Source organism: Anser anser (genome assembly GCF_964211835.1).
Source record: "Anser anser genome assembly, chromosome: 1".
Lineage (NCBI taxonomy): Eukaryota > Metazoa > Chordata > Aves > Anseriformes > Anatidae > Anser > Anser anser.
The window spans coordinates 36,424,496-36,450,776 of record NC_139720.1 but is presented as its reverse complement, the minus strand read 5'-3'; the positions used below and the strand labels follow the sequence as shown (position 1 = coordinate 36,450,776).

At 44.2% G+C, this 26,281-nt stretch overlaps 1 protein-coding gene and 1 long non-coding RNA gene across 3 annotated transcripts in view; one reads left to right on the top strand and one right to left on the bottom strand.

The window, feature by feature from the left end:
* Positions 1-18,089, top strand: part of LOC310893037 — a 49,456-nt gene extending 31,367 nt beyond the window's left edge. The window contains exon 2 of the long non-coding RNA XR_014578658.1: positions 1,417-18,089. This is a non-coding gene — a long non-coding RNA (uncharacterized lncRNA). The remainder of the gene's footprint in view (positions 1-1,416) is intronic.
* Positions 1-26,221, bottom strand: part of SRGAP1 (SLIT-ROBO Rho GTPase activating protein 1) — a 150,840-nt gene extending 124,619 nt beyond the window's left edge. The window contains exon 1 of one of the 2 annotated variants that reach the window (XM_083821498.1): positions 25,906-26,221. In XM_083821498.1, the coding sequence (XP_083677624.1) occupies positions 25,906-25,972 (67 nt within the window). In that variant the 5' untranslated portion in view covers positions 25,973-26,221. The remainder of the gene's footprint in view (positions 1-25,905) is intronic. The other variant, XM_083821499.1, reaches the window with a different exon arrangement.
* Between the last annotated feature and the right edge of the window lie 60 nt (positions 26,222-26,281).

Genomic DNA, 26,281 nt, shown 5'->3' with positions numbered 1-26,281 from the left:
CCATTGACCGCAACTCTCGGGATGCAGCCTTCCAGCCAAGTCCTTATCCAATGAACCGACCACCCTTCAAATTTATCACTCTCCAATTAAGCGATCAGGATGTGATGTTGTGTGGCACTGTGTCTAAGGCCTTACAGAAGTCCAGACAGATGACATCGGTTGGTCTTCCCTTGTCAACTGCTGCAGTCACTCCACCACAAAAGGCCACAAGATTGGTCAGGCATGATTTGCCCTTGGTAAGACATGCTGTCTGTCGCAGATCGGTTCCTTGTCTTGCATGTGCCTTAACACTACTTCCAGGAGGATCTATTCCATGATCTTACCAGATACAGAGAGAAAAGGAAAAAAAAAGAAAATAAAAATCCTATACTGTTCTGGGTTTGGTAAATATTCAGAAGCCATTTTACAAGCTACAAAAAAAGTTACCATGGAGTCTGCTGTATATCAAGTTGCAAACTCAATTTTGAAAGCACATTCTAAAATAGGAGTTGCAAAGGATAAATGAGTAACATTTTAAAGCACTAAAATAGTAAGGAAATGCACACAGAATCACTTTGGACATCTAAATGGGTAATCAGCAGAACATTCCCATGACACCAGGGCAATGCAGATGAGGTTCATTCTGCAGTGCAAATAACAACAAATTGGCTTTGCCCTAATGTGCAGCGTAGTCTTCAACTTTCCAGCTGATGTCCTTCCTTACAAAGAAGGAAAGTTGCTCTTCAGGCATCCAAAGCTTCAGCCAACCCATTTTTTTTTTCAGGAGGTTGACGTTACCTTGAACCTCAATATAATTTACAAAGCCAGCACTTTCAGTTTAATGCCTTATTTCCCGTGGGATAACTATTCGGATAGATTTTCCTTTAATCGTAATATAAGGCTAAAAAACAGAGGAAAACAACAACACATAAGCCACACTCAACCCCTTAGATCTTTCAACAGTGTTTTTGAATTTGTTGTTACATCCAACTGTAGCCATATCTGAAACTAAACAACAAAAAGGTCTATATGGTCAAACTGGTCTATGTGTCCTACAGATCTAAGTGTACCAGGAACTACTCCCTCAACACAGCATACTGTACTCCAGGATGTTTTCCTTTAGGTTTTACTTATTAGAAATATGACATGTGCAAAGCAAGCCACAAAACAGCACCTTAAAATTAGGCTCAACAAGTGTTGGTTATACTCATGGACACATCCATAGGATCCTTTAACTCCAATGCATTTGACAGGGAGAGACCTTGATTCCTGTCCATCTGTGAGGTTAAATAGCAGCTGAAAAGAGGGCTGAGGTGGTACTTCAGTTCCATCAGTGACTATGGAAAATCCAAGGCCATTCTCTTTCAGCATTACTCAGACTTGGAATTTAATATGACCAGTGCCTGACAGGTTCTCTGACGGCCTAATTTTCTGTAGGTGGTCGGGGTCCCAGGATGCTGAAATGACCGAGTCCGAACAGCCCTTCCATCAAGAGGCACCCATGCTTATGGGCTGACCACTCCGAGCGCTGCAGGTAAGTGATATGACACACTGTAGGACTGCCTGGCACGAGGGCTGCTGAAGCAGCTATGGCTATTCTCGGCGCTTGCCCAGGACACTTCCACCAAGCAGTGGAGCAATGAGGCCTTGATTCAAGTCACCTGAGTGTTATTCCCAGCTCCCTACTCCCAGACCTAAGAGCTCTGCAGTCCACAGCCCGCTGAGGCCGATGACTTTTGTGCAAGGTTTTGAATTGTGAAGTTTGTATTGCTTGGCTCAAATACATTTATTGCTTAGTCTACCAGCACCTGTTTTATTAGAAACAAGAGGAAAAAGCTTCTGCCTGAGTCATATACAGCATAAGCTACACTGACATCATGATAAATGCAGACTAGCTGTGAGAAAGGAAACTACCAGTCTAGAAACTGCCCCCACTGCCCAAACAGGACGCAGCTACCAGGAAGTCACTACTGACAAATTTTAATGATTTACATTACGTTTGTCGAGGGATTATTTGCATGCAGTACACTGTAAGACAGGAAGGGAAAAAATAAAACTCACTAGACCACAGCCCAAGCAAGGCAGCAGAAAGCATGACTGCTGAAGCAAGGGTACATTGACTGGAGTCATTAAGAATGACTAGTTGCTCGAGTGACCCGGCTTTAGGTCAGTGTCAAATTCCTCTGGGTTCTTTCAGCATCATGAAGATCATCAATATTCATCTCTTTTCTGGCCAGAAGTCTCATTCTTCAGATTCCCCCGTTAACTGAATAATGCAGGCAGAAGAAAGTTGAATTTTTTTTTTTGGAACGGTCGGACCCATCCCTCTGCAAATGATTTTCATCTTATGTGAAAATCATCCCTCCTTTTCAGTTCCATCTTTGGCACAGAAATATATAATTCTAGTGATTGCAAGCCAAAGTACATTACCAGGCTCATTACCTCTTGCATGTAGAGATAGCCTCTTTTTAACTTAAACCTGCCTGGCTGAGACATTCCATGTAGCAACAGACTCTGGGGCCAGATGAAGGGACAAAATGGACACACAAACATTCATGTACTCAGAGAGCTATGAAATTTGTGGTGCAACAGGCCATTCAGAAGTCACAGAGGGCCCCGAGGGAGCGAGGGGGGCAGAAAAATCCCACTGGAGCACATGAGGCTAAGCAGCAGACAGCTTTCAGTTGGATATGGAGGACCAAAAAAAGCACAAAAAAACCAACACACACACACCACCCTCACATCCTAATATTAAAGTACAAATTCTAAATGTTGTGGGGTGAATCATTCAGCAAGTCTCCATAGAGGCCTGATATTTCCTGTCCAGGAACAAGCATCCATTTCTTCACTGTGGTCACTTGAATTTTAAGGGTTCCCTTGCCAGCGGTAAACTGATCTGTCACAGGCCACAAAGGATCCCATACAACAGAAATCAGCTTTATTGCTCTTCATTGTTCTTTCAAGCAAGAACTATTTTAATCTTACCAGAACCTTCATCAGGCTGCCAACAAACATGCAGGCCATTTGTATGGAGGCTTTCACCTCACCATCCCAAAAAAGGAGGAGAACCGTAGTTAATAATACTTTGAAGAAGCGATTCTGTTTAAAGACGAAACAAAACGCACATTCACATTGCCAAGAAGAAGGATTTGGAAGATTTACTCACTAGCTGTAAAACCTTATATTTTTATAGCACGAAGATTAAGGCATGTGGTACCTGATAACCAAGTTACAGAACTCAGTGAGACAACTTGGCTGTACTCTGTCAATCTGCGTAAGGACACCTTAACATTTGAGAATTAAACTTAGAAACTGAGCAAATAATGCCCCTGATGTTTTTAACAGTGTACAGTCAAAGAGATTTTCCTCTAATGGAATTACAGAACAGAAGCATGCCTTGTTTAGCACGTTAACAAGCTTGCATTTACTGCTGTCAGCATTAGACCTCCCAGTACAGCCGTCATCCACATAATCAATGAAAATAGTTTACAAAATGCCACTCTGGTATTAGTCAGACACTGTTATTCACCCAAGGCAAGATCGCTAAGTTTAGGAATAAGAGTAGCATTTTTCAGCATGGAAACTGGTTTGTCGACAGCTATTCTTCTCCTGCACAAAACCTTCAACAATGCCAGCTCAGAGCAACAGTAGACTCATTTACTGGCGGGAGAAAAGGCGCCCCTTTGTACCAGCAGTTTTGTGCCCTTTCAATAGCAGCTCCGGTGGTAGACTGGTGTGGACAATTGCAGTGACCATCTGTGACCACGAGACAGTTCGATAGCTGCAGGACTAACTGAGGTTCAACATCGCCACATCTTGCCCTGCTGAGTCTTTCATACTGCTTTGAAAAACTTAATGAAAATGGATACATTCAGAGCTGAATAAAAAGAGGTCTCGGCAGGCTTGACCCTAAATCTAAACAATGGAACTGTAATGCCAGCACCATTGTAACAACACGACAGATGTAGGTCGTGCTAGCTTTCATCTGTAGCTGTGACTGATAGCTTGCAATTTGCTGACAAGATGTATAAAGTTTCCATTTTCATTTGGTTTGTAGGCATGAATTTCTAGGGTTCAATTAAGATGGAAGATGCACAGATTTTATTTTGTTGTTGTTGTTCCCAGAGAAAATTCTTGTGAAGACAATAGTCAGTGTGTGTGACTGACCTAGGGACATTCTTGTCCTAAATCTGCCCTGCAGAACTTATTCCAGAATTATTCAGCAGAAGATCAGTTTTAAAATTTTACTGAGGAGCATCACCAAATTAACCAAAGAGGTTAATTCACAAAATCTTTAGTATCAGGTCCAGATTTCAATAGCTATGTACCAGTACTTACGTGTTTGCTTTAATTATGTAATCTAAGTTGCATTATATTTAGTTAATTAGCTCTATAAATCCATCCGTCCTAAGCACATGTTCTCTGATGGTACATCTGCACCACACATTCTGTCCTATTTGGATCAACGTGAAGAATTGATTTTAAATCGGAGAGCCAGGGAAAAACAAACAGACAAAACCTCCTAATCCATACAGATGACTTGAAGAGCAGTTACAGGGAGTTTTACATGCGACATTAATTCTTCTCAGGTCTCTCTGGAAAGATGCAGAGCAGTTTGAGGAACTATCCAACAGCAGCACAGCTAGCTTCTGTTAGGGCTGCCCTTGTCTGACAAAATGTCTCCAGAAGAGCATCAGAGAGACATCAAGACATAACAGCAATCGGTTCTTAAGTTCCCCTGAATTTGTAGGCCACCCCCTTTCTCTGTATCCCCCTGTGTGTTTGGATGGGTGAGCAATGAAAAGTTGACAGACCTTGAATGAAGAGGTTCAAGGTCTTTCTCTTTTCTCTTCCTTGAATTAATATAAAAGGACATCAGGAAAGCTTCCTGGGTCTTCCTCGTTCTCCAGTAGGAATAGTAAGTGGTACCATTTTGCACAGAAACGTTTCCCAGGCTGAAGGCAAGCTTTAAGACAGCAGTTAAAAGACTCGGGCAATCTTTAGCCGTTTTGGGTCATGGGAACAAATTTGCATTTCATTTCAAAAATAAGGAATAAAAAGTTATTTCTTAAAAACGCTTTACTGTGTGGATGACTGAGCAATGGAACAGGTTGCCCAGACAGGCTGTAGTCTCCCTTCTCGGAGATATTCTAAAGCCATCTGGACATGATCCTGAGCAACCTGATCTAGGTGGCCATGCTTGAGCAGGGGTGGGGTTGGACCAGATGAAGTCCAGAGATGCCTTCCAAACCGACATTATATGATTCTGTGAAAAATAAAAGCATATATTTAAGCAAAATTAGGCCCCATTTTTTCCCTCCATCTCTTGTCCAAAGGAGAAGGGGACAGAGAAATAAGAAATTTACATGAGATGGCTAGGAAAATTTTAGTAACTAAGTTAAAAGAATTTTCCAGCTCAGCAGAGTCTTTGAATGTGCTCATGCAATGTATTTTCACTTCATTAAGCGCATAATACCATCATTATATAAGAAGAATTCCCGTATCCCAATCTCATTTAAGCTGGTAGCAGGAGCATTTTGGGGCAAAAGCACCTCTGGCCAACCAGGAGAGGAGTGCTTTCACTCTGGAACAACAAGGGAGTGAGACAACCCATACTCTAATGAGGAATTAGCAGACCAGGACGATAAACACAGCAGCTGATGTGATATGGATGAGACCTTGTAATCAACTAAACAGGACTGAAGGGGGGTTACCTCAAGCATAAGCACAGAAACAAGAGACCACCTACAGAACAGTATCGTGGGGGAGGCCCTCATACCTATTTTGTGAAATCAGCAAGCCTGTGATGCCTCTCTGACGTGCCTGTACAATAACATACGCAGCACAGGCAACAAAGAGGAGGAGTTAGAGGTCTGATGTAGTTGTGGGGTGATAATCCCATCAGCATCACAGAGATGCAGTAGGATGGCTCACACAACCAGAGTACCACAATGGGTAAGTGAAAAACACCTTGTGAAGGACAGGTAGGATAGCAAGGAGAGGGAGTTACCCCTTATATGAGCAAAGGGATGTGAAGGCTGGGACAGTCCCAGCTGCAATGACCATGAGATGGTGGAGTTCAAGATCCTACGAGGACAGAACAAAACAAATAGACCACTGCTGAGTGGAGCAGGAAACATGGTGATGAAGAACAGAGACAATGCTGAGGTACTCAGTGTCATCTTCTCCTTAGTCTTTACTGGTAAGACTTGCCTTCAGCAACCTCAGCTTCCAGAGACCATTGGGAAATTCATACGTAAGACTTACCCTTGGTACAAGAGGACCAGGCTGGAAAACATTCAAGCAAACTGGATTTACGTAAGTCCACTGGTCCTGATGGGATGCATTCATGAGTGCATGAGCTGGCCAATGTGATCACAAGGATATTCCTGATTATCTTTGAAAGGTCATAGCTAGTGTGAGAATTTCTTGAGGAATAAAAAAATGCAAATGTGATTCCTATCTTCAAAGAGAAAAAGGAAAATGATCCAGGGAACTACAGCTCAGCCAATTTCACCTTGATCCTGGGGAAGGAGCAAATAATTCTGGAAATTACTTCTAAACATCCTAAGGACAAGAAGGTGATTGTGAGTAGTCAGTATACATTTATAAAAGAAAAATCAGGCCTGACCAACTTGATAGTCTTCTAAAATGAGATTACTGACTTGGCAGATGAGGGAAGAACAGTGGATGTTAACCTGATTTCAGTAAGGCTTTCAGCATTGTCCTCTACAATATCCTCACTGAATGAAAGTAGAGGCTAGATGAATGGACAGTGAGGTGGACTGAAAACTGGTTGAACTATCAGTCTCAAAGGCTTGTGATTACCAACATGAAGTCCATCTGGAGGCCAGTCACTAGTGGTGTACCCCAGGGAGTGATATTGTGACCAGTACTGTTCAACATCTTCATTAACAGCCTGGACAATTAGCAGAGAGCACCCTCAGCAAGTCTGCAGATGAGACAAAATTGCAAAGAGCAATTCTACCACGTGGTTGTGCTGCCATTCAGGGGGACTTCAACAGGCTGGAAAAATGGACAAACAGGAACCTCATGAAGTACAAAAAAGGGAAATACAAAACCCCATACCTGGGAAGGAATAACCCCATGCATCAGTACACACTGGGGGCAAACTATCTGGATAGCAGCTTATTAAAAAAAATAAAAAAAGTCTTAAGGGTCCTGGTGAACACCAAGCTGACTGTGAGCCCACAACGTGATCTTACGGCAGAAAAGGCCAACAGTCTCCCAGATTGCACTAGGAAGGCACTGCCAGCAGGTCGAGAGTCTTGATCCTTCGGCTTTAGCCTGCACTGTTGAGATCACACCTGGAGTACCATGTCTATGGGCATACCAGAGCAAGTCCAGCAAAGGGACAGACACAAAGGCAATTAAAGCACTGGAAAATCTGACATAACAGGGTGAGAGAGCTGGGACTGTTCGTCCTGGAAAAGAGAAGGCTTAAGTGGATCTCACCAATGTGAAATAATATGTGAAGGGGGCTGGAGAGGGGCAGTATGGATGACGAAACCAGACTCTTCTCAGTGATAGACAGGGAAAGGACAAGAAGCAATGGCCATTAACTGACATTTAGGGGAAAAAAAAAAAAGACTTTTTAAATTTTCACTCTTGAGTTAGTAGTACCTCCTTTATGTGAGGTTTACCTTACTGATTCCTGTGACAAACAAGGACCAGTCATGGTCAAGCCAGGTAACACAAGGAGTCATTTGGAAGCACATTCTATAAACGCAACGAACTGTCTCTCCTTCCTGGTGAAGGCTCCCACATGCCAGCTGACGTTGTTCCAAGGGGAGTGTGGACAATAGCTTTATCCTGCAAATTAATTACCTGTATGGGATGCAGCAAAGGGGATGCAAGACAGCAGGAGATTTAAAGAAGTCTGCAGTAGAGTGTTACTGCGATATACCCTTTGCACCTCCGCAAGTAAGATGCACTGTGTTCTGCTCTGAAAATGGAGTTTACCATTCACCCAATAAATCTGGAATGTTAATACTTTTAAAGCAGCCCACAAAAGAAAGTTTTAAGTGATGAAGATCGTATCAGTTACTTAATAGAAAGGGCTATGCCTTTCCTTTCCAGAAACCCAACCACAAGTCCTTTGAAGTCAATGGCAGTTTTCCCTCAATTTAGCGAGTTTTGATTAGGTCCGTTTAAAGAGACATTATGGATTTTGCTCTGGAAAGCACTCTCTTGATAGGAAGGAACGAGCAGGAGGCTGCAAAGTACCCACAGAGAGGGGTAATTAGGGAAATGGAGCATCTCAAGCCATGTCCCAGAGCTCTTCTACCCAAACAAGAAGCAGAATCAATGACTTCAAAAAACAGCTGCCTTTTGTCATTGTTGGATTTGGCATCTGAACTGCAGAGGACAGGCATGGACAGATGCCTTCATCACAGCCCTCTTTAAGGTGTTCATTTAAAAGAACTGATTTAAGACAGGAGATTATTCCGTGTCTAATTGCATACAATAAGCCTGTAAACATTAGATAAGCATGTACAAAATAAAAACTATTTCACATCTGCTAGACTTCCTCTTAACAACATCTGATGTATTTTTGTATTTTGTCTTTTAAACAATTTTTGTATTTTGTTTTTTATGTATTCTAGTTTGTATTTTTGCCATAGGTCGTTTCAGGTATAAGAAAACTTTAAAACTCCTAAGTATTATTCCTTAAGGCTACCAGTTTTAAAATTTGCTTAGACTATGCATAAGGTCTTCAAAACCTCTGCAACAGAGTGCAACAACGTATACCCCTCAGACAATATCAGAAAAGATTTGTCATTGTTCATGTTTAAAGGAAATACATTGTATTTAGCTCATACAAACTCGGTACAAGGATGAGTAAAAGAAGAATGTAATTTCAAACCATGCACAGACCAAAACCAAACCAAAACAAAACAAAACAAAAAACACAAACAAAACAGCAAAAGCAAACTGCTATTAATTTTACATTGCCATATAGGTATTTACTGTATGAAAAATTAAAGAAAAACCCCAAACCAAACCACTGAAAGAGCTGAAAAATATTTCCTTTAAATATCTTGACTTAGATATGCACGGATGTGGAGAAGGGGAATCTTATTTTAAGAGTTCCCAAACTAAAAATGACTGGTTTATTGTAAACTCGGCACTTAACTTTGTAAACAGTTGTGCTTTTTCCAAACTTCCTCCACCCCATCCATTCTTTTATTTATCTGAGTTAATGCAAGTTTCTCTTGCACAAAGCAAAAAAGAATGCAATTGAAACTCCTATCTTAGTTAAAGGTTTCTTTGTTCTATTAAGAACCTTACTTGACTGCTCAACACTATTGCCCAGAAGAAGAATACATATTTAAATCTCAATTCCCCTCACGGGAAGAGAGTCCATTTGGAGCCCTACAGTAGATATAACTGGCTTGAGGACAAAATACTGTTAAAAAAATGCATTAATCTAAACTTTCTTCCTGAACCACGGAATGGGTTGAGTTGGAAGGGACCTCAAAGCCCACTCAGTTCCACCCCCCTGCCATGGGCAGGGACACCTCCCACCAGACCAGGCTGCCCAAAGCCCCATCCAGCCTGGCCTTGAGCACCTCCAGGGATGGGGCACCCACAGCTGCTCTGGGCAGCCTGTGCCAGGGCCTCACCGCCCTCAATAGTAAAGAATTTCTTATGAATATCTAATCTAAATCTCCTCTCTTTTAATTTAAAGCTTTTTCCCCTTGTCCTATCACTACATGTAGGCCCCCTTTAGGTACTGGAAGGCCACTATAAAGTCTCCACGGAGCCTTCCCTTACGGGTCTCAATTCTAACACTCCACGCTCTACACCTACTTATCTTTACCCTTCTAACATTTTGAGCATTTACATTTGTGTGCAGCTGCTTCCTGTACCAGCTCATGAGGTTGTGGAGAGGGTGAAACTAGAGACTGTAAGAGATGGAGTTACGCAGATACAGGCATAGTGTAAAAATACACCGCAGAACTGGCGCTACCACCTATGAGACTGCTGCAAACAAATGGGACTTCCACTGACAGCTGTATTTCTCAGAAACTTACCGCTGGTTCTCAGTGGCAAGAGGACAAGACACATAGGACAGCAGCTTTCTGACAGGCTACAGATTTGCATGCAAAATAAAAATGACCAGCAACCCCACCCCACTAAAAATAAAACCAGAAGTTCCTTTTCCAGCTCACCTTTCCATAGACAAGCTGCTCACCTGAGCCTGCTGCTAACTGAGCTATTGATCTTGCAGAATGGTAAGGAAGCAGGGGACCAGTGGCATTTGTAAATTCCGTATCTGTGAGCCACTGACCACAACGGTGTCAGGCCTCTAAACACTGTCAGAAATTTGCAGCTATCTGTTGAAATAGTGGTGTTTGGTTCTGTCTGGGGGCATAATACAATCCAAGGGGCTCCCGAGGGAAACATCTTACAGCTCCTTGTGCATCTCTTGACCAAGCATGTTACTTTCCCACATATTCCAAGTATGATCACGTAATGGTCAGGTGTGCAGTCAGTAACGGGACAGCAAGTGCACGCAGAATCCAGCCATATAACATGCTGCACGTATGCCCTAATGGTGTGACGTGCGTTTGAGGTCACACGACAACACTACCTGGTCGTGGCAAAAGAAGTGGTTTTAGAGCCAAGACAAAGTGGGGCACAAGGCAGAAAGGAAGATCTTTGTCACCAAATAAACAAAATCAAATTGTAATAGTAACTTGGCCCACATCCTGCTCCAAAATCTTACCTGAAGCAGCTCTCTGGATAGAGGTGATTCTGATGAACAGGGTCTAGCCTAAGGTCCACAGGTTGCCTATGTCTGCTCAAGGCTCCAAAGGATCATGACTATGGATTTAGGGAGTTGCATTTAAAATAAACAAACACAAAGCACCACTTCCTGGCTAGTGATCAGTTTTACACAGACGCGCGCAATATTCAGCAACACTACCCATCACCAAAGTGAAAATGTTTAGGGAAACTGCATGCCACATCTGTACAGTAATTCAGCAAACTTCTTTCAAATACAAGCACCAAGCTTTTTAATATTTACACAACTTTTGTTCCTGATGCAAATATTCTGCTCATTCACTCTTCCATGGAACGTTCATTCCATCAATATTGCAATTTCACAGCTAAACATATTAATAGGGTCATAAATATTCAGATTATGTAATAAAGGCAGAGAAAGCAGCCGATAAAATGCTGTTAACATTCATTTACAGCAGCTGGGAAGGCCCTGCCAAATGCTGCTTTACATAACAGGTTGTGACGCTCTGACTGCATTAAGCTTTCTGATCACTCTTCCTTTATCTGCTATGATTTTGAACACAGTATGAGACAGTGCAGACTATCCGATGGATTTAGAAGTCCTTTCAAGCACACCAACATTTCAAAGGTTTAAAAGATTAAAATATCAAAAAGAACCTTGTGCTAACCATGTTTGTGCTTTTGCGTTCTATAGCACAGACAGGAAAGCGAGATTCGCATCGCTTAGCTCCCCAATTCACTGCCTGCAATAAGTTTTAACAGTAAGTTCATTTATTGTACCATACTTTAGTTGAGCTAGATACTCAAAAAGAACAACATTCAGTGAATTTAAAACACCTCCATTACAGTTTTCAAAAGGCATCTTGAACACTATTGAGACACTGTAGTGTGTGTATAATCCTGGCAGTAATCTAAATTAATTTTATCTTGAGAGGTGCATCTGAATCAGATGACAGTTCTTGCTTTGCTTCAGTATTTTCTGCTATGCTTCCGTATGTTTCAGTACATTCTCTGTTAGACTTACGAAACCAGGATTCCCAAAGCATGGGCCAGGTCCCACCAGCTCCCGAGCAAGCTTCAGCCTGACACGAGGCTGCAGGACTAGGTCAGGACGTTTGACTGTATGAAGTGATGACTCACACTTTGATTCATTCCATTTGCATATTTCCATGCCAAAATTAAGCCCGATCCTGCAGACGTTTATGGAGATTAGTAGCCCTAGGAAGGTTAAGAGCCCTGGTGAGGTCAACAAATTCATGTGTATAAAGTAAACAAGGCCGCGCATAACAGGACACACACGGCAGCTACTATACTGCTTAGAGAAGCAATACTGCTTCATTCATCCCTCCAGCCCCGCATTCGTTAGCAACTATTCACAGCACTGAATGCCGTACAAAGCCTAATGCTTTAACTGACGGAAATTTTACAGCAGTAGGTCTCAAGCTTTCCTGTAGCCAAGGCTTGTTAGAGAGAATTGACACATCTGTACCCCACGGAGGAGCCTGAGCAGCACATACCAGCTCAGGCTACACCTCATCGGTGTGGGGAACAGCTTCCGTGATGCCCACGCCACCAGCTAGGAAACCACAAGGCTAAAGTAAACAGGACCTGACTAGTTACCAGATGTTGACAAAAATCTTAACCATTACCGGAAAAATAAAACTTGCAAAGGAAAACGCCAGTTTCATCAACACTCGTTCAGCTGTGTTAACTCTGCACCAAATCGCAAGGCGCTCAGTACTTCCATCTGAGTGGGGATACTTCAGTCACCTCCTGAACTCCTGCAGACCTAGCGACTCGTCAGTGCATTCACTCCCCTGAAACGAAGACCTCTCTTCACTTCAAATTAAATGCACTTGCCCAAGTTACAGTGCAGTTTTGTCCCAGCCTTGGAGAAAGAGAGGCTCAGTGTTGTGGGTTTTTTTTTTCACAAGAATGTGTCTGCTTGCACAAGAATTACAGAAGAGGTGTCTTCCCAAAATCACAGACACCTGAGATGAGATTCAAAAGGGTAATTCCAACGTTATAAACACACTGTATGAATAATGACCCTTATGATCCCAGTAAGGGACCTGAATCCCTGCTGCCCTACATAAGGTGTGAGTCGAAACTTAAAAATCGCTCTTTCAAAGCATCTTGCAAGTAGGCATATAAGCAAGGCAGAAGTTCCCGAAATGGAAGTAACTATCATAGTAAATCCCATGATCTCACATACTACCGATATCTTATTAACAGAGAAAAAATTGTAATTTCAGAGATGGCATCTAAAAAAACAGTATCTAGAGTTAAATTTACTTTCAAATACCCTAACACAAGCAATGCTAAGGAAGAAGAAAGCCACACAATGTGAAAAGCACGTGTGCTGCAAGTCCAATGTTAAAACTCAGAAAATAACACATTACACACAAAGTTAGGGCACTGAACTTTCTACTAAGCCTTCACACGCATTCCATCTCCTTGTTTATAGTACTTGTAATGCATTAGCTATTCATTTGATACATCATTCCATTGCAGTTAAAAAAAGGTAATCAAATGAATAGCTAGATAAATTACCTGGCAGCTTGGTGGAGTGCAGAAGAGAACTAGACACAAATTCTTCTTTCAAACACTAAATAAGCCAGTGTACAAATTCAGAAACATACCCAAATTGTTTTCTTAAATCCCCTTTTTAAATCAAGGAGGAGAGAATTTGGACATTTCCATCTTCTTGCCTGATCCTTAGCTACAGTACTTTGCACAGAGCTGTTGAAACAACCTGACTTGGAGTAGTACAAGGGAAGAGCAGGCATGTTAATACACCTGGGTAAAGCCCAACACCTGTAAGCACCCTGTCTGCCTGAGGTGCTGCCTGCTGTTCTGTGAAACAGGTCTGCAACAGACATAATCTGATCAACTGTCATAACCAATACAGAGTTCTTCAGGATTTTTCTCCTTCCAGCTGTATCAACTGCACTGTAACCATTCAGCTCGCCCCTAAACCTCAACACATTCACTGTTTGATTAACAACTGCAGATTTGCCTCAGTAACATCTGCAAACCCACTCCCCTTCTTTCCTCCTTAAACAGTAGTTAAGACAATTTTTTCACCCTCAAAAAAAAAAAACCCACTCTTCACAGATATGAAATAAGTCAGGAATATTTCCAGAATAAGACTACGGTGACTGCTATGAAAGCTGCTTGTGAATTGGCAACTCGGGCAACAGGAAAGCAGAATCACCATGCGGCAGATGTCTGAATACGCTGTACGAATCGAGTACTTCGGAAAGAATAATCAGAGCAAAGGTTCGTGCAAACACACATTCGTTTACGAACCTTTCAGATAACTCTGAGCGAACATTTTTTTTTCATTGAGGCAATCTTCCAAAAATTGCCTTAACTCTAGCAGGGCATTAAAATTAAAAATCAATACAAAGGAAAGGGTCAGGGTGTTTTTGTATACTACGTGACCACATGTAATGAATGAATAAGGTATCCTCTGAATACTTCCCCCTTCCAGACTGATAAAATCCGTATTCTCGCTTTAGAGTGGTGACACAAATACCTCAGTCCTACAGCCCTCTCTCTCCACCTTTTTCATTTGTTTAGAAAAGCAGAAGAGCAGGAATACACACTTGCTGGAATACATAGTGAAACCTGTATCTCTTCGGTGACTGCTCTAACCACCAGGCGATGGATTCATATTCACTCTGTAAATAATTAAATATTCATTAAGTCTGGGGAAAAGCAGAACAGCTTCAACAGACAAGAAAACAGGGGGAGACTTGTCCCCACATATTCCATTACCTCATTCTTGGAGCAATCACTTGCAAGATGGGCGATCTGGGATTCAAAGCTCAGTTTTGGGTAAGATCACGGTAGCAAGATGTGAAAGCAGACTCCTCGTGTAAACGCTGTGATCACTAGGAAGGCTGCACTGATCAGACTCCTGACACCACAGCATCACATGGATTTTTACCTGGTTCATCGAATGAAACTTTAACATTTCAGGTCTTCCCTAGTGGCAACTCAGATTACATCAGCGTGGATGGGGCCAGCATTATCCCTTCCCTCTGCCAGCTGAAGGCAAAGCAGTTTCTGATCTATAAATAAGGGGAACTCTGCTAGCGAGATGCTGTGCTTTAAATTATAACTTCTGTTAACAGTGTGCAGAATAAACATGTAGGCCAGTATATGCAGTCACATAAACATACCCACGGACACCTCTGAAGTGAGACAGCAGCTAAAAGGGGAACTAAACATGGCATCTGAAACAGCAAACACATAGATTTAATCCCACGGGGTATTTTTCACCCTAAGCCTCTTGGAGCCCGTATGGAAGAGCGCGAAAACTGCTGTGGTAGCCTGGAAGTCTGTTTGTCCAGGCCTGAGCCAAGACCTCCCTCACTCCACAGAGGCCATCCTGCAGCCATCAGGAAGTGACACGGAGTCAGCACAGAGCTGAGCTGTTAAAAAAAAAAAAATCTTACTAGATTTTTTTTTACATATAAAAGTGGAAAACATGCTCCAGTTTTCTGTGTCTGGGTACAGCCAGCCGGAGCCACACACGATTCAGTATTTGATTCCCTGTGTTCTGCTAAGTTTGCAGGTAGAAGTTCAGGAGCTATGCTCAAATACAGACTTTTTCATTGACCACAATTCAGCCATTAATTTTTTTCATGCTTTTCTTTACTTATAGTACCAGAGACATCTCCACAAAAGCAGGTATTGTGCCTCCCTGAGGTGCCTTTATTCAGAATGGTTATGATAATGCATTAAAGCCTTGGCAGAAGCCACCAGAAGCAGCAAGTCTCAAAGCACGATCGGTACAAAAACCATACAAAACCCCCAACTCTCACACCCCCTAACCTCTCTGGCTCAACAGAAACCTGAAAAAGTAACATTTTACTTCACATTTGCAGTTTATTAGTTCCAGGGAGACCTTATTGCAGCCTTACAATACTTAAAGAGGGCTTAAATGAAAGATGGAGAAAGACTCTTTGTCACGGATTGTAGTGATAGGACAAGGAGTAGTGCCTTTAAACTAGAAGAGGGGAGATTTAGGTTAAATATAAGGAGGAAATTCTTTGAGGGTGGTGAGGCCCTGGCACAGGCTGCCCAGAGCAGCTGTGGGTGCCCCATCCCTGGAGGTGCTCAAGGCCAGGCTGGATGGGGCTTTGGGCAGCCTGGTCTGGTGGGAGGTGTCCCTGCCCATGGCAGGGGGGTGGAGCTGGGTGGGCTTTAAGGTCCCTTCCAACCCAACCCATTCTGTGATTCTGCGATTTATAAGTTCTATTTTTAGCAGCAGTCTGTTGATAGACAGCTGACCACGTAGACTTCAGTCAAGAAACCACTCAGCAAATTCAGTCAGCTACAAGGAACAGGACAGTTCAAGGTGCTCCTGGCTGCTTGTTTCTCAACAAAGCCATACAATCACATTTGTGCAGGGTAGCGTATTCCACCCTCCTTCGGGTAAAGTTCAAGGCAGCGACGGGAGTACTGCTTAAGCAGCACAGGGCTCGACCCATAGCCACAACATCATGGCACCAGAAGTGGCTGGCAATTAAAGGATTACAGCTGAGATGACTGTAATCCGATGAGCTCAGCCAGGGATGTACGGGGCCACTCACAGCGGGGGAAGAACCGAGGCAGGGCTCGTGTGACATCGGTGGCAGCCGAGGGGCCTCCCCCCCGGCAGCCCCAGCAGGAGGGGACCCGCCGCCCGCACCGCGCTCCCCATCATCCCGGCACAGTGGATCCGCTCCTGCTCCACGCTCCGCTGCAGCTCCAACACGTGAGTACCGGGGGAGACTGACGCTTCCCCTCTGCTTTCTGTCACGACGTGATGCATCTCACGAGTTGTATGCACTGCTGCTGGGAAATTCGGAGGGCACCAATACATGAAGGCAGCCTTAAGAAGGTGCATACTACAAACAATCCTATTACGCTGGTTCTTAACCTCAAGTAGTCTACCAGGCAGCAAAGCCAGCATAGGTTAGGGAAAAAAAAATCAACTTTTTAAACATATCTCTGTCTGCTTGCAACACAGAACAAGGTAGCTTTCCATTACATAGCTGGTTCTTCGTGGAGCTGATAATATTTATGCCAGGCATGCAGAGACACCAATTTGCCACATGCACAAGGCACCTATGGACAAGAGTTTATGTGCTTTCATTTCTACTAACCAGCAAATTAGGGATTTGCAAGAGGAAAAGCATGCTGTGCCATCTAAACACTAACACTTAGAACAACCTTGGTGTGTCAAGTGTCCTGTAACTAAGGGTAAAAACTTTTTTTTTTCTTTTTAGTATTCATTCCAAATACCTCCATAAACACTGTCAAAGGAGTAAAGAGTAACTTCCAGCCCTTCAGCTTGGCCTCAGGACGTTTTGGTACAGAGGCTTGCATTGCAGTGCATCTGGCAAGCAAGGGCACCTATGGCTGGATGCACTAGAGAGCTCTCTAACTCAGCGCCCCAAACTGCTAGGAATATAAAACCTTAAGGAAAGGACTGTGTGTGGATCACCAGGACCAGTCTGCTGTTACCACAGGCAATTCTATCATACAATCTTTCCTGACAGATTATTTACTGGACAGTTGTCACCTTCTTAAAAAAAATATAAATTAAAAATAATAAAAAAAAATAGTTAACAATGGAAGTCTAAAGGTGTTTGGAAGCAAAAAAAAACAAAATGTTAGGTCTTCCTGTTCTATAATTAAAAAAAAAGCACAATGTAATTGAATTGTAATATTTTCATTGTTCTTACTACCTTCCAAACAGTAATTTAATTGCTGAGATTGCTGAGTTAGAAAGTTTCAGTTCAGATGCCTGCTCATCTTGGTACTGAATGAACGCATTTTTTTTTAATCTTGTCTCTGACCTAACACTTAAGATTGTTTATCCTCTCTTCACTTAAAAAGAGGCAGAGGGGAAAAGCTGAGAGCAGCAAGGCTTGAAAGAAGACAGGTTGTTGAAAGAACAGAGCCATACAAGAGCTATCACTGAATCTTATTAGACTTCTGCTGTACTATGTAAACACGAGCAGACTCCTCTGATTTTCAGGAAGCAGATACTTTGGAATTGGCTAGCACAGCAGCGACTGATGCCTTTTACCATATGAAAGCATGTACGCTGGAAAGTGAAAGGGGATCAGCACATCTCCTTATTTAGTTTAGCACAAGGACAGAGCAAAGCAAGAAGCATGCACTACTCCACTTGTGGCTTCTTGGAAGAAACGAGTCAAAGCGGCATCCTGAAGACTCCCGACACAACAGAGCACCAGTGAACCACTGGTAGTTCCTACACGTGGAGTAATTCAGATGAGTAAGCACTGAGTCAGTTAAGCGGTCTGGACAGTCCATTTACATGAATGTGCTGGAGTCATTTCTGGTTCCCAGAGCAGCTCGTTAGGTACAGGGTTGCAGTCATGACTTCCTGGAAGCCACCATCCGCTAAACCGGCTGCATTTGCTTATTTCCAATATGGTTAACAAGAAATAATACGCTGTAAGTGCAGTATTTTTGTATAATTTCTGTAACTTCACTTCTATTTCACAATCTTAAAAAAAATGTCTAGTATATTTTGAGAATGTTTTGGTTATACTAGTACAACTCTCTTGCCTGCTCGTCAGCACTTTACACCTGTAATAAGAAGTCTCAGGAGGTTCCAAGTTGAATTCAAAGAGGTTTTATCAGTCAATAATAGACAACATATCAAAGTTTAAAGGGATATTTTAACTGACCATACTTCTAAGCAAGCTCTACTGAAACTTTTCCTAGGAGAATAACAGCCACAAACAGCTTTTTTCCCCTCTCACCACTCTAACTTAAAAGCACCCTTCAGCCCCACCCAACCCCAAACACTACGATCAAGGTAAATGCAGATCCAAGTACCCACACACCTTCATGGGGACCTCATTAAAATCAGGTCAGCTGCGCTGTCCTGCACTGGACAGTTCGGTGTTAGTGACACAGGTCATCCTGAACTCATCTCACAGACACGCTATTACAGAGTCGAGTCATAAAGCATACACCTTCAGCACTGCACCTTCTGAGAGTACTCAGCAGCCTTGCTGGTGCTTATTTCCTGGAGATTTCTTTGTGGGGCAGGAGGCTGGGTCCTCTTCTTGCCCAAACGTTTCAAGTGAAAGGCTACAAAGGGCACTTTTCCTACGTGCAACACCTGTATCATTGACATGCACCTAGAGCTGGGATGATTTGATTACACTGACCATGAAATAAAACAAGTGTTTTTTTCTTCTATGGAAGACAAACCATGACAATGTCTGTACTCACTGGCAAGAGGGAGCAAAACCAAGCCATTACCATGCCCATACGCAAACCAGTTCTTGGAAACAGAGCATGAGGTGTGCTTGGGGTTATTTGCAAAACAGTCTCATTATGCTTTCCACAAAGAGATTCCACTGCAATCTCAGCATTTATCAATCACCTCATTCTTCTCCTAAGGTGAAATCCAGGCTTCCAGTCGGTTGTATGATGCAAGACTGAACACTGCACCTTGAAATTGATACAGGTGTATGCTTGAGAAATAGTTGCATGCACAGTGGAGAGGGAATGGACTACTGAGGAAATTTTCCTTTTCCAGTTATTAAACACCAGCTAATAACGAATGGCTCTGGGGTACAAGCATTTTGCCCTGGACATGATGAATTACTGGGCAGAGCACAGGTACAACGTAATACACCACGTTTAGCCTATCGGGTGGCCGTAACCAACTTGTGACACGCCTGCATGTCTACCAGGAGATAACTCCCACGGGCAGCAGCACGCAGCAGATTCCTGAGGAAGCTCTGCCTCAGGATCACCGCTCCCGCTACAACAGATCAAAGTGAATTGTTTGCCTCAGAGCACTCCCACAGGACCAAGCCATCACACAAACTGCCACACGGTTGTTTAAAGCCTACGGTTGTTTAAATCTTGGAAACAAAGGAAAAAGAGCGGCGATAACCAACTCCTTTGGTTCTGGTGCCAGACATAGTCTTGGTAGCATAAAAGCCGCGCAGTGAGCAGACTTCCTGCGCTGACAGCTCTGCCTCTTGCCCAGAACACAGACCCCACACTCTCAGCGTCTCCCTCGCTGCTCCACCCCAAAAACCCAATGCTCGCCGGCCTCATCCTGCTGGTGGCACGCGAGCAGCCGTGCCAGCCATGGCACCACCAAGCGCCATCCAGGCCTGACAGCCACCGTGCCACCAACCACCACCTCCAGGCCTAATGTTTCTCTTCCCCCACACACATACGCAGCCCCAGCACCTCTCGCCCTCCGAGAGATGAGAAGTGGGGTGGCAAAAGACACAGAGGAACCGCAGGAGGAAGGGGCTGCTCAGGGACTGACCAGCAGCGAGCGGGGCCAGGAGGCCCGGCCTGGGCGATAGGTGGTCAGCCTGGACAGCTTGCAGTAGAGCAGAGAAGGGTCCCTGAAGGTCGGCTCAATAGCTGGCACGGTGGGAGAAGCTGGCCACGGAGGAAAGAAACGCCGCTGTGAGAATAAAACCTCCAGAAAGCAGAGGGGGCAGCACGTGGGGTGCAAGGAGCCCCAGTACGCGTTTATATTAATCGCTCGTGAATGAAAGCAAGCACCCCCACTCCCCCCAGCTCCAAAGCCTATTTCACTCCACAAAAGCCAAGCAGTAAGAGTAGATTAGACTCTAATAGGGATTAATACAAGTTAAGGTAGCACTAATTTCCACTACGGAGACCAGAGAGGTTAGATGTGGGATAGCGTATCTGCCACTTGTAGCAGCAGCTTGAAAAAAAGCTGAAGGGCAGAAGTACCACCAGATGAACACGTGCTTGCTTTGACACCTGTCTGGCTCCGTTCGTGGTGTCCCCCATATCCAGCCCTGTCCAAAGCAGAGCTCAGACACGCTGAGCACCGTCAAGGCACGGTCAGTGATTTCTAATCGGCTGTGTAATGGTCAGTGGGAGACTTCTTATCCAGTCTCAGCAGCTCTGACCCGCTTCCTTCCAACGCTACCACCCATCACCGCTGACTGGCAGGGAAACCCATTTGCACAAAAGGCAGAAGCTAACCCAAGCAAAGTTTGAGGCAGAAAATGAGATGAAATTCAGATCCCATTGTGTCTTACCACAGCTATTTCAAAGCTATAAGTTTAATTTTATTAGCAACCAGTACTTCAGTTCATAAAAAAGTGACCAATAAAAGATAATGGCAGGAAATTAAATGAACCTTACCATGATTTAGAACCTTATTCTGCAATACTAAAACTGCACAGAAAGTACACTTGGAAAAGGAAAAAGCCCAAAAGAAGTAATCATAAAAGCATCCAAACTGCTAGAGATGCAGAGACATATTAAACCTTTCTTAGAGAGTAATGGAAAAAAAGTGCAGGAATAGACAAAACTTAAATATTAAGTATGCGTTATGATTGCCATATTGCCAGAAATACTGGTCAGACAATCCATTCATTGCTTGCCCTTTCATGTGTGCTACAGCACTTAGAACTCCATCCACCTTTAAATTCAAACAAAATAATAAATAGTTTCACTGCAGGAACTGGAGACACCAGCTACACTGTGTGGTTAAACCAGGAAAAAAATAAAAATCTATTTCCTGACTGTAGGCCATATTTTCAAAACAGGTACCACAAAAAGTATTTTTTCCTTAATTACTAGAAAGACTAAGAGGCTCAAACCTCTGAAGTTCTTCAGTCACAACCTTTGGGAAGTAGGCTGTGGTGTTTGTCTACCACCCAAAAAAATAAAAAATGAAATAAAATAAAGAATGCTCAGTTTATGACTGAACTACTTAAACCTGCAGATACTCCTACCAGCTGCAAAACCATCTACAAACTCACTGATATTTACCCAGACAACTGAAGATTTGTACTCTGAAGAGAAGGATCAGAGAGCAGAAAGTAGAAAGGAAAAAAAAAAGGTAAGGAACTACCCTCCCATAGCCTCTCTCTCAAACATTTAACTCAAATTCAAAAACTACATGGAAAGCAATATCCTTTCTGAACTAGACAACAGTTATTGTGGCCAGGTTTTCTGATCACAAAAAAAATCTACTGAACCACACTTGATAAGCTTGAACTTTGGAAATTGGCCAGAATTTTCAAATTCTCATGAATTTTCTGAAATACAACATGAGAATTCTGACATCATCCAATACATTCTCAATTCCAAATTTTTCATCACAAAGGTTGTGTTTTTTTTTCAAAGTAGTTATTAGGTACCTTTACCAAAACCTCAACCCAATTTCTATTTTACAACGTAGCCCTTCCTCCAAGAGATTTCTGTTATTGTTTCAGTTCTAGATTGTTTTAATATGGAGCAAGTTGAAATTAAGTTTCACAAACTAGAATTTTTATTTTCCATAAAAGTGAATTATTCTATATAATACAGAGTTCTAACAAATTGATTCTGGTGGAAAATAGGATTATTTCATTCTGAAGATGTCCACATGCCTATCAATTTTATGGAAGCATTTCCCTTCACAAAGTTTCTTTTGGATTTGCATTTTAAAAGCAACATATTTCTACTCAGTCACTTGCAACTGAAAAATGAAGGTTGGAAAAAGGAACCATCTCAGTAGGTCTTCTCTTACGCCTTTCCAGTTGAAGATTTAGTTGGGTAGGTAGCACAAAAGATAAACTCCAAAGGTCCTCAGCAGTTCAAAAGATACAGAGGGCCTCACCGAACAGACAGGCACAGGTAACCAGTGAGCACAGTGCGTACATATGAAAAGCACATTTCTCCTGTGTGCTGAAGTCCAGCTGCAAGTCTCGAGAAGTCTGCCAGTTATGCCAGTTTAACATCTGGATCATCTGAAAGCTACTGAGCAGCATCCCCAGTCCTCAGCTGTATCAGGCTGGTCCACAGAATACAAAAAGTGTGATAATAATAGGCTACTACAGTCAACTGAGTGAACACATAGCTTTGAACTAAGGTGTGCTGTGTGTAAATTTAAGTAGGATCACATACGAGAAGGGTAATGCTCAACTCCTAACTATGCCACCTGTCTGTTGCTCATTTGAACAGGATGCTCCCCTCTCTAGCTCTAGTTGTACCACCACTCCCTTCCGCCACTTAACTGCAGGGTTGGAAGGAAATCCACCTCTAATGACTTCAGAGGCCCTGTAAAATTACTGCTTTCCTCAAAAAATCCACATGCAATTGACAGTGTGGATGATCAGGGATATTATGCGAAGCTATCTTACTCAGTAATCCAATATAGTCTACACATTGCCCGAGCCATTTTAAAAATAATTAAAATTGTTCCTCTGATCTGTCAAAATGTTCTTCAGTAAACAAGCTCTTGATGCCTTTCCTAAAGCTTCTGAATTAAAAAGTGAAACGTTACTGAGAAGTAGGTCCTTGTTGATTACGAAGCAACAAGGTCATACTGGAACAGAAGCGCATCGAGATAGCTCACTTCCAACTAGTAAGAGTTACAGAGCCAAGCAGTACTTCCCAGCCGCCTTTATGTCTTTACAAATTAAGGTGCCTGTGTTGTCATAATATCCTTACAACCTCCAAAACAATGGCTACACATATCCATCTAGACAGATCTAACTTGAGTATTAAGGCACCCTTAAGAAATACCCTTCCACCTTCTATATGATGTTGGAGGAAGTGAACACAATTCCCTTATTTCTACAGTTGGGGTAGTTCTTGACAGAAATTAGCCTTAAGAAAATGGATATTACAGAAAAATGATGTGCAGTAAGATGTTCTGACTTGTGGGCAGAAGTACCTTGCCCACTTCAGCTTGACAAACAGGTAACATCTGCAGGCTCTTGCTGTTCCTGGATGACCTCCACTAAAGCAACAGCCAACATGCTGGTATTACTAGAGGAGTATCCAAGCAGACCATGGAGTAGAGGTCAGTTTAAGCCATCCAGGGACTAGGCAGAACAATTAACATCTGTCACTGCTTCCTATTTGAGGAGTTAAGAGCAGAAAAGCTATGTGAAGAATGACACTGTTAAATCCTCATTTCCAAAAATGGCACCATATGCATACTCCGCTAGCTATGTACATCAGAGGCCCCTTTTTCTTCAGTATCAATATTCAGACATGTCCCAATGGGATTTACAAGCGCACACATCGGGGGGATGGCTCCGAAATCACGCTGCATGCTGAGCTCAACGCCGCCTGACAACGAGGTAAGGGATAGACATGGTGCTACGACCCGGCGTGGTGCAGGCGCCGGTCCCAAGGACCTCACAGGGACAGTTTGCTGCCCGGTCACCCCCATCCTTCACTGACACTAAATGTGTCAGCAACAAGCAATCCAGTAGCGGCTGCAACCCCAGAAATCCAGGCAGAAAAAGCATTTTGGCCACACCCTTTCTTCTATCCAAACGCATGAAACACCAGGCAGTATGTAGGGACCTGGGTCCCTGCATTTACGGCCCCTTAAAGTTACTTTGCTGGCTAATTAGGACTGTTTCCTTAGCCCTTGACTGCCCCATATCAAAAAGATTTTCAAGGTATCACACAATGGTTATCACAACTTTGATACACTATCACTGAGCTGGCATGGAGCAGAATTACCCTTAATACAAAGAGTTCTTGTCACCTGAAATACAATTGCAGTGATACTGGTTGCAGAAAAAGCAGCCCTGGCTACAATTTCTAGCCCAGCATACTTTCCCCAACAGCTGCTCATCAACAATTCAAGCGAGACGGTCAGGACCGGACCATGCACAACACAGACCCCCCAAAGGAGCAAAGCAAGTCAGAATCCTGCTAAGCTATGGATACAAATGCCACTTCCCCCTGCAGTTATGATGGGGGACCGTGACACCAAAGGAGAGGCTGGTTATCAGGAATGCTCGCTACCTAAATCTTTGTTGTTTAGGAAATGAGCCAATACATGTAGCTGAAGGGCACGTTTCTTTTTTATTTATTTATTCATAAGAAAAGAATGGCTTATACAGCAACTAGCTATAATTAGTCGGCACCGAGCCTGTGACAATCGTGTCAGAAGTAGGCAAAGAATAGACTGCACACCCTGCAAAGGGATTAAGATTATGGACATTTTTCCTGCTCAGTGATTAAGACAAATCTGAGCCATCTCCACAGAGAGGCAGAAGCACCGATACTCCGACGGCTTGATGGCACTGAATCCACCAGCAGCGTGAGAGCTGTCTCGGCTCTGTCCATCTCAGACGGGCGCCCGAACCTCGGCCTGCCAGCTCAGACAAGGACCCGCACCCCCTCCTGCCCATCCGTCTGACAGGTCTCTTATTTATTTTAAACCTATATCCCACCCTGGACCCACAAAGCCTTTCATCAGTGACAGGTATTTTTCACAGGAAAAAAAAAAAAAGTTGAGCTTAGGAAGAAGAAAACCAAAAAACTACCTCTTTCCTTTTAAGTACAACAACAAAAACCACAAGAATCATTCGATCCCGCAAGATCAAACTGTCAAGATAAGAGGAAAAATGCCTGTGAGATTACAGAAAGTCAACAGATCTTTGAGCAGCTGAGGAGCGGCCGTGGTCTGAAGGTCCACAGCCCCCACCCTCATGGGGCAGGGGGCTGCCGAAGCCCCCGGGGCTGTGTGGGGACACGCTCCGTCCCTGAGGGAGGGTCCTCCCTAGGTGCATGAAGAGCACACCCACACCTTTTTTTTTTTTTTTTGTGTTAATAATCGGAGTTCAGGTGTGGCACGGCTCTTTGGGGGCTGCATTTCAGGCTCGCACCCATCCTTCAAGCACGCATTTATCGCGATTCGTGCGATATGAAGGAGAGCCGGGGGACCCACGCCGCCGCCCAGCCCGCTACTTTCTCATCCTCCAAGGCATCCGCAGGGGGGGGAAAAGCGCCGAGGGCGAGGGAAGCAGCCCCTGCCCGGCACAACACTTGCATGCGGCACGGCCCGGCGATGCGGGGCTGAGACGCTTCCTGGCATGGCCGAAAAGCCTCGCTCGGTGGCCAGCGACGAGGCTTCGCTAGCCACCAGCCCAGCGCAGCAGCAGCGAGCCGAGGGCTGGGCGGGGGCCACCGGCCATGTGCCCGCAGGCAGGGGCACGGCTCACCATTGTCTGCGGCCGGGGGCCACCGGAGCGGGGGGACGAGGGGAAGGGGGCGGCCGCTCGTGAAGTTGGGGCAACAGGCGCCGAGCCGAGCCGAGCCGAGCCGAGCCGGGCCCGCAGCCCCGGGGAGCCGCCGCCCCGCGCTTACCTTTCACTTGGCTCTCATACTCCGCTATAATCTCTTTGTCCTTTTTGAATCTGCTCGGGGTTGACATTATCCGCTCGCTTCTTCCGCCTCTCCCCCCCCTCCTCCTCCTCCTCCTCCTCCTCTGCTCGCCTTCGGATCAGATGAGGACTAGCAGGTTTTCGGGACGGGCTCGCAACTCGCCTCGAGCCGGGCGAGCGCGGCGGCGGGCGGCTGGCCCCGGGCGGGGAGGCGAGGCGGGAGGCGGCGCTCAGACCAAGCCCGGCGCCGGCACCATCGCCCCGGGCAGGGCAGGGCACGGCCGGCGGCGGCGAGGCGCTCCGCGGCCCGGGGCCGCCGCAGGGCTGGGGGCGGCCGAGGGAAGGGCTGCGGGGGGCGC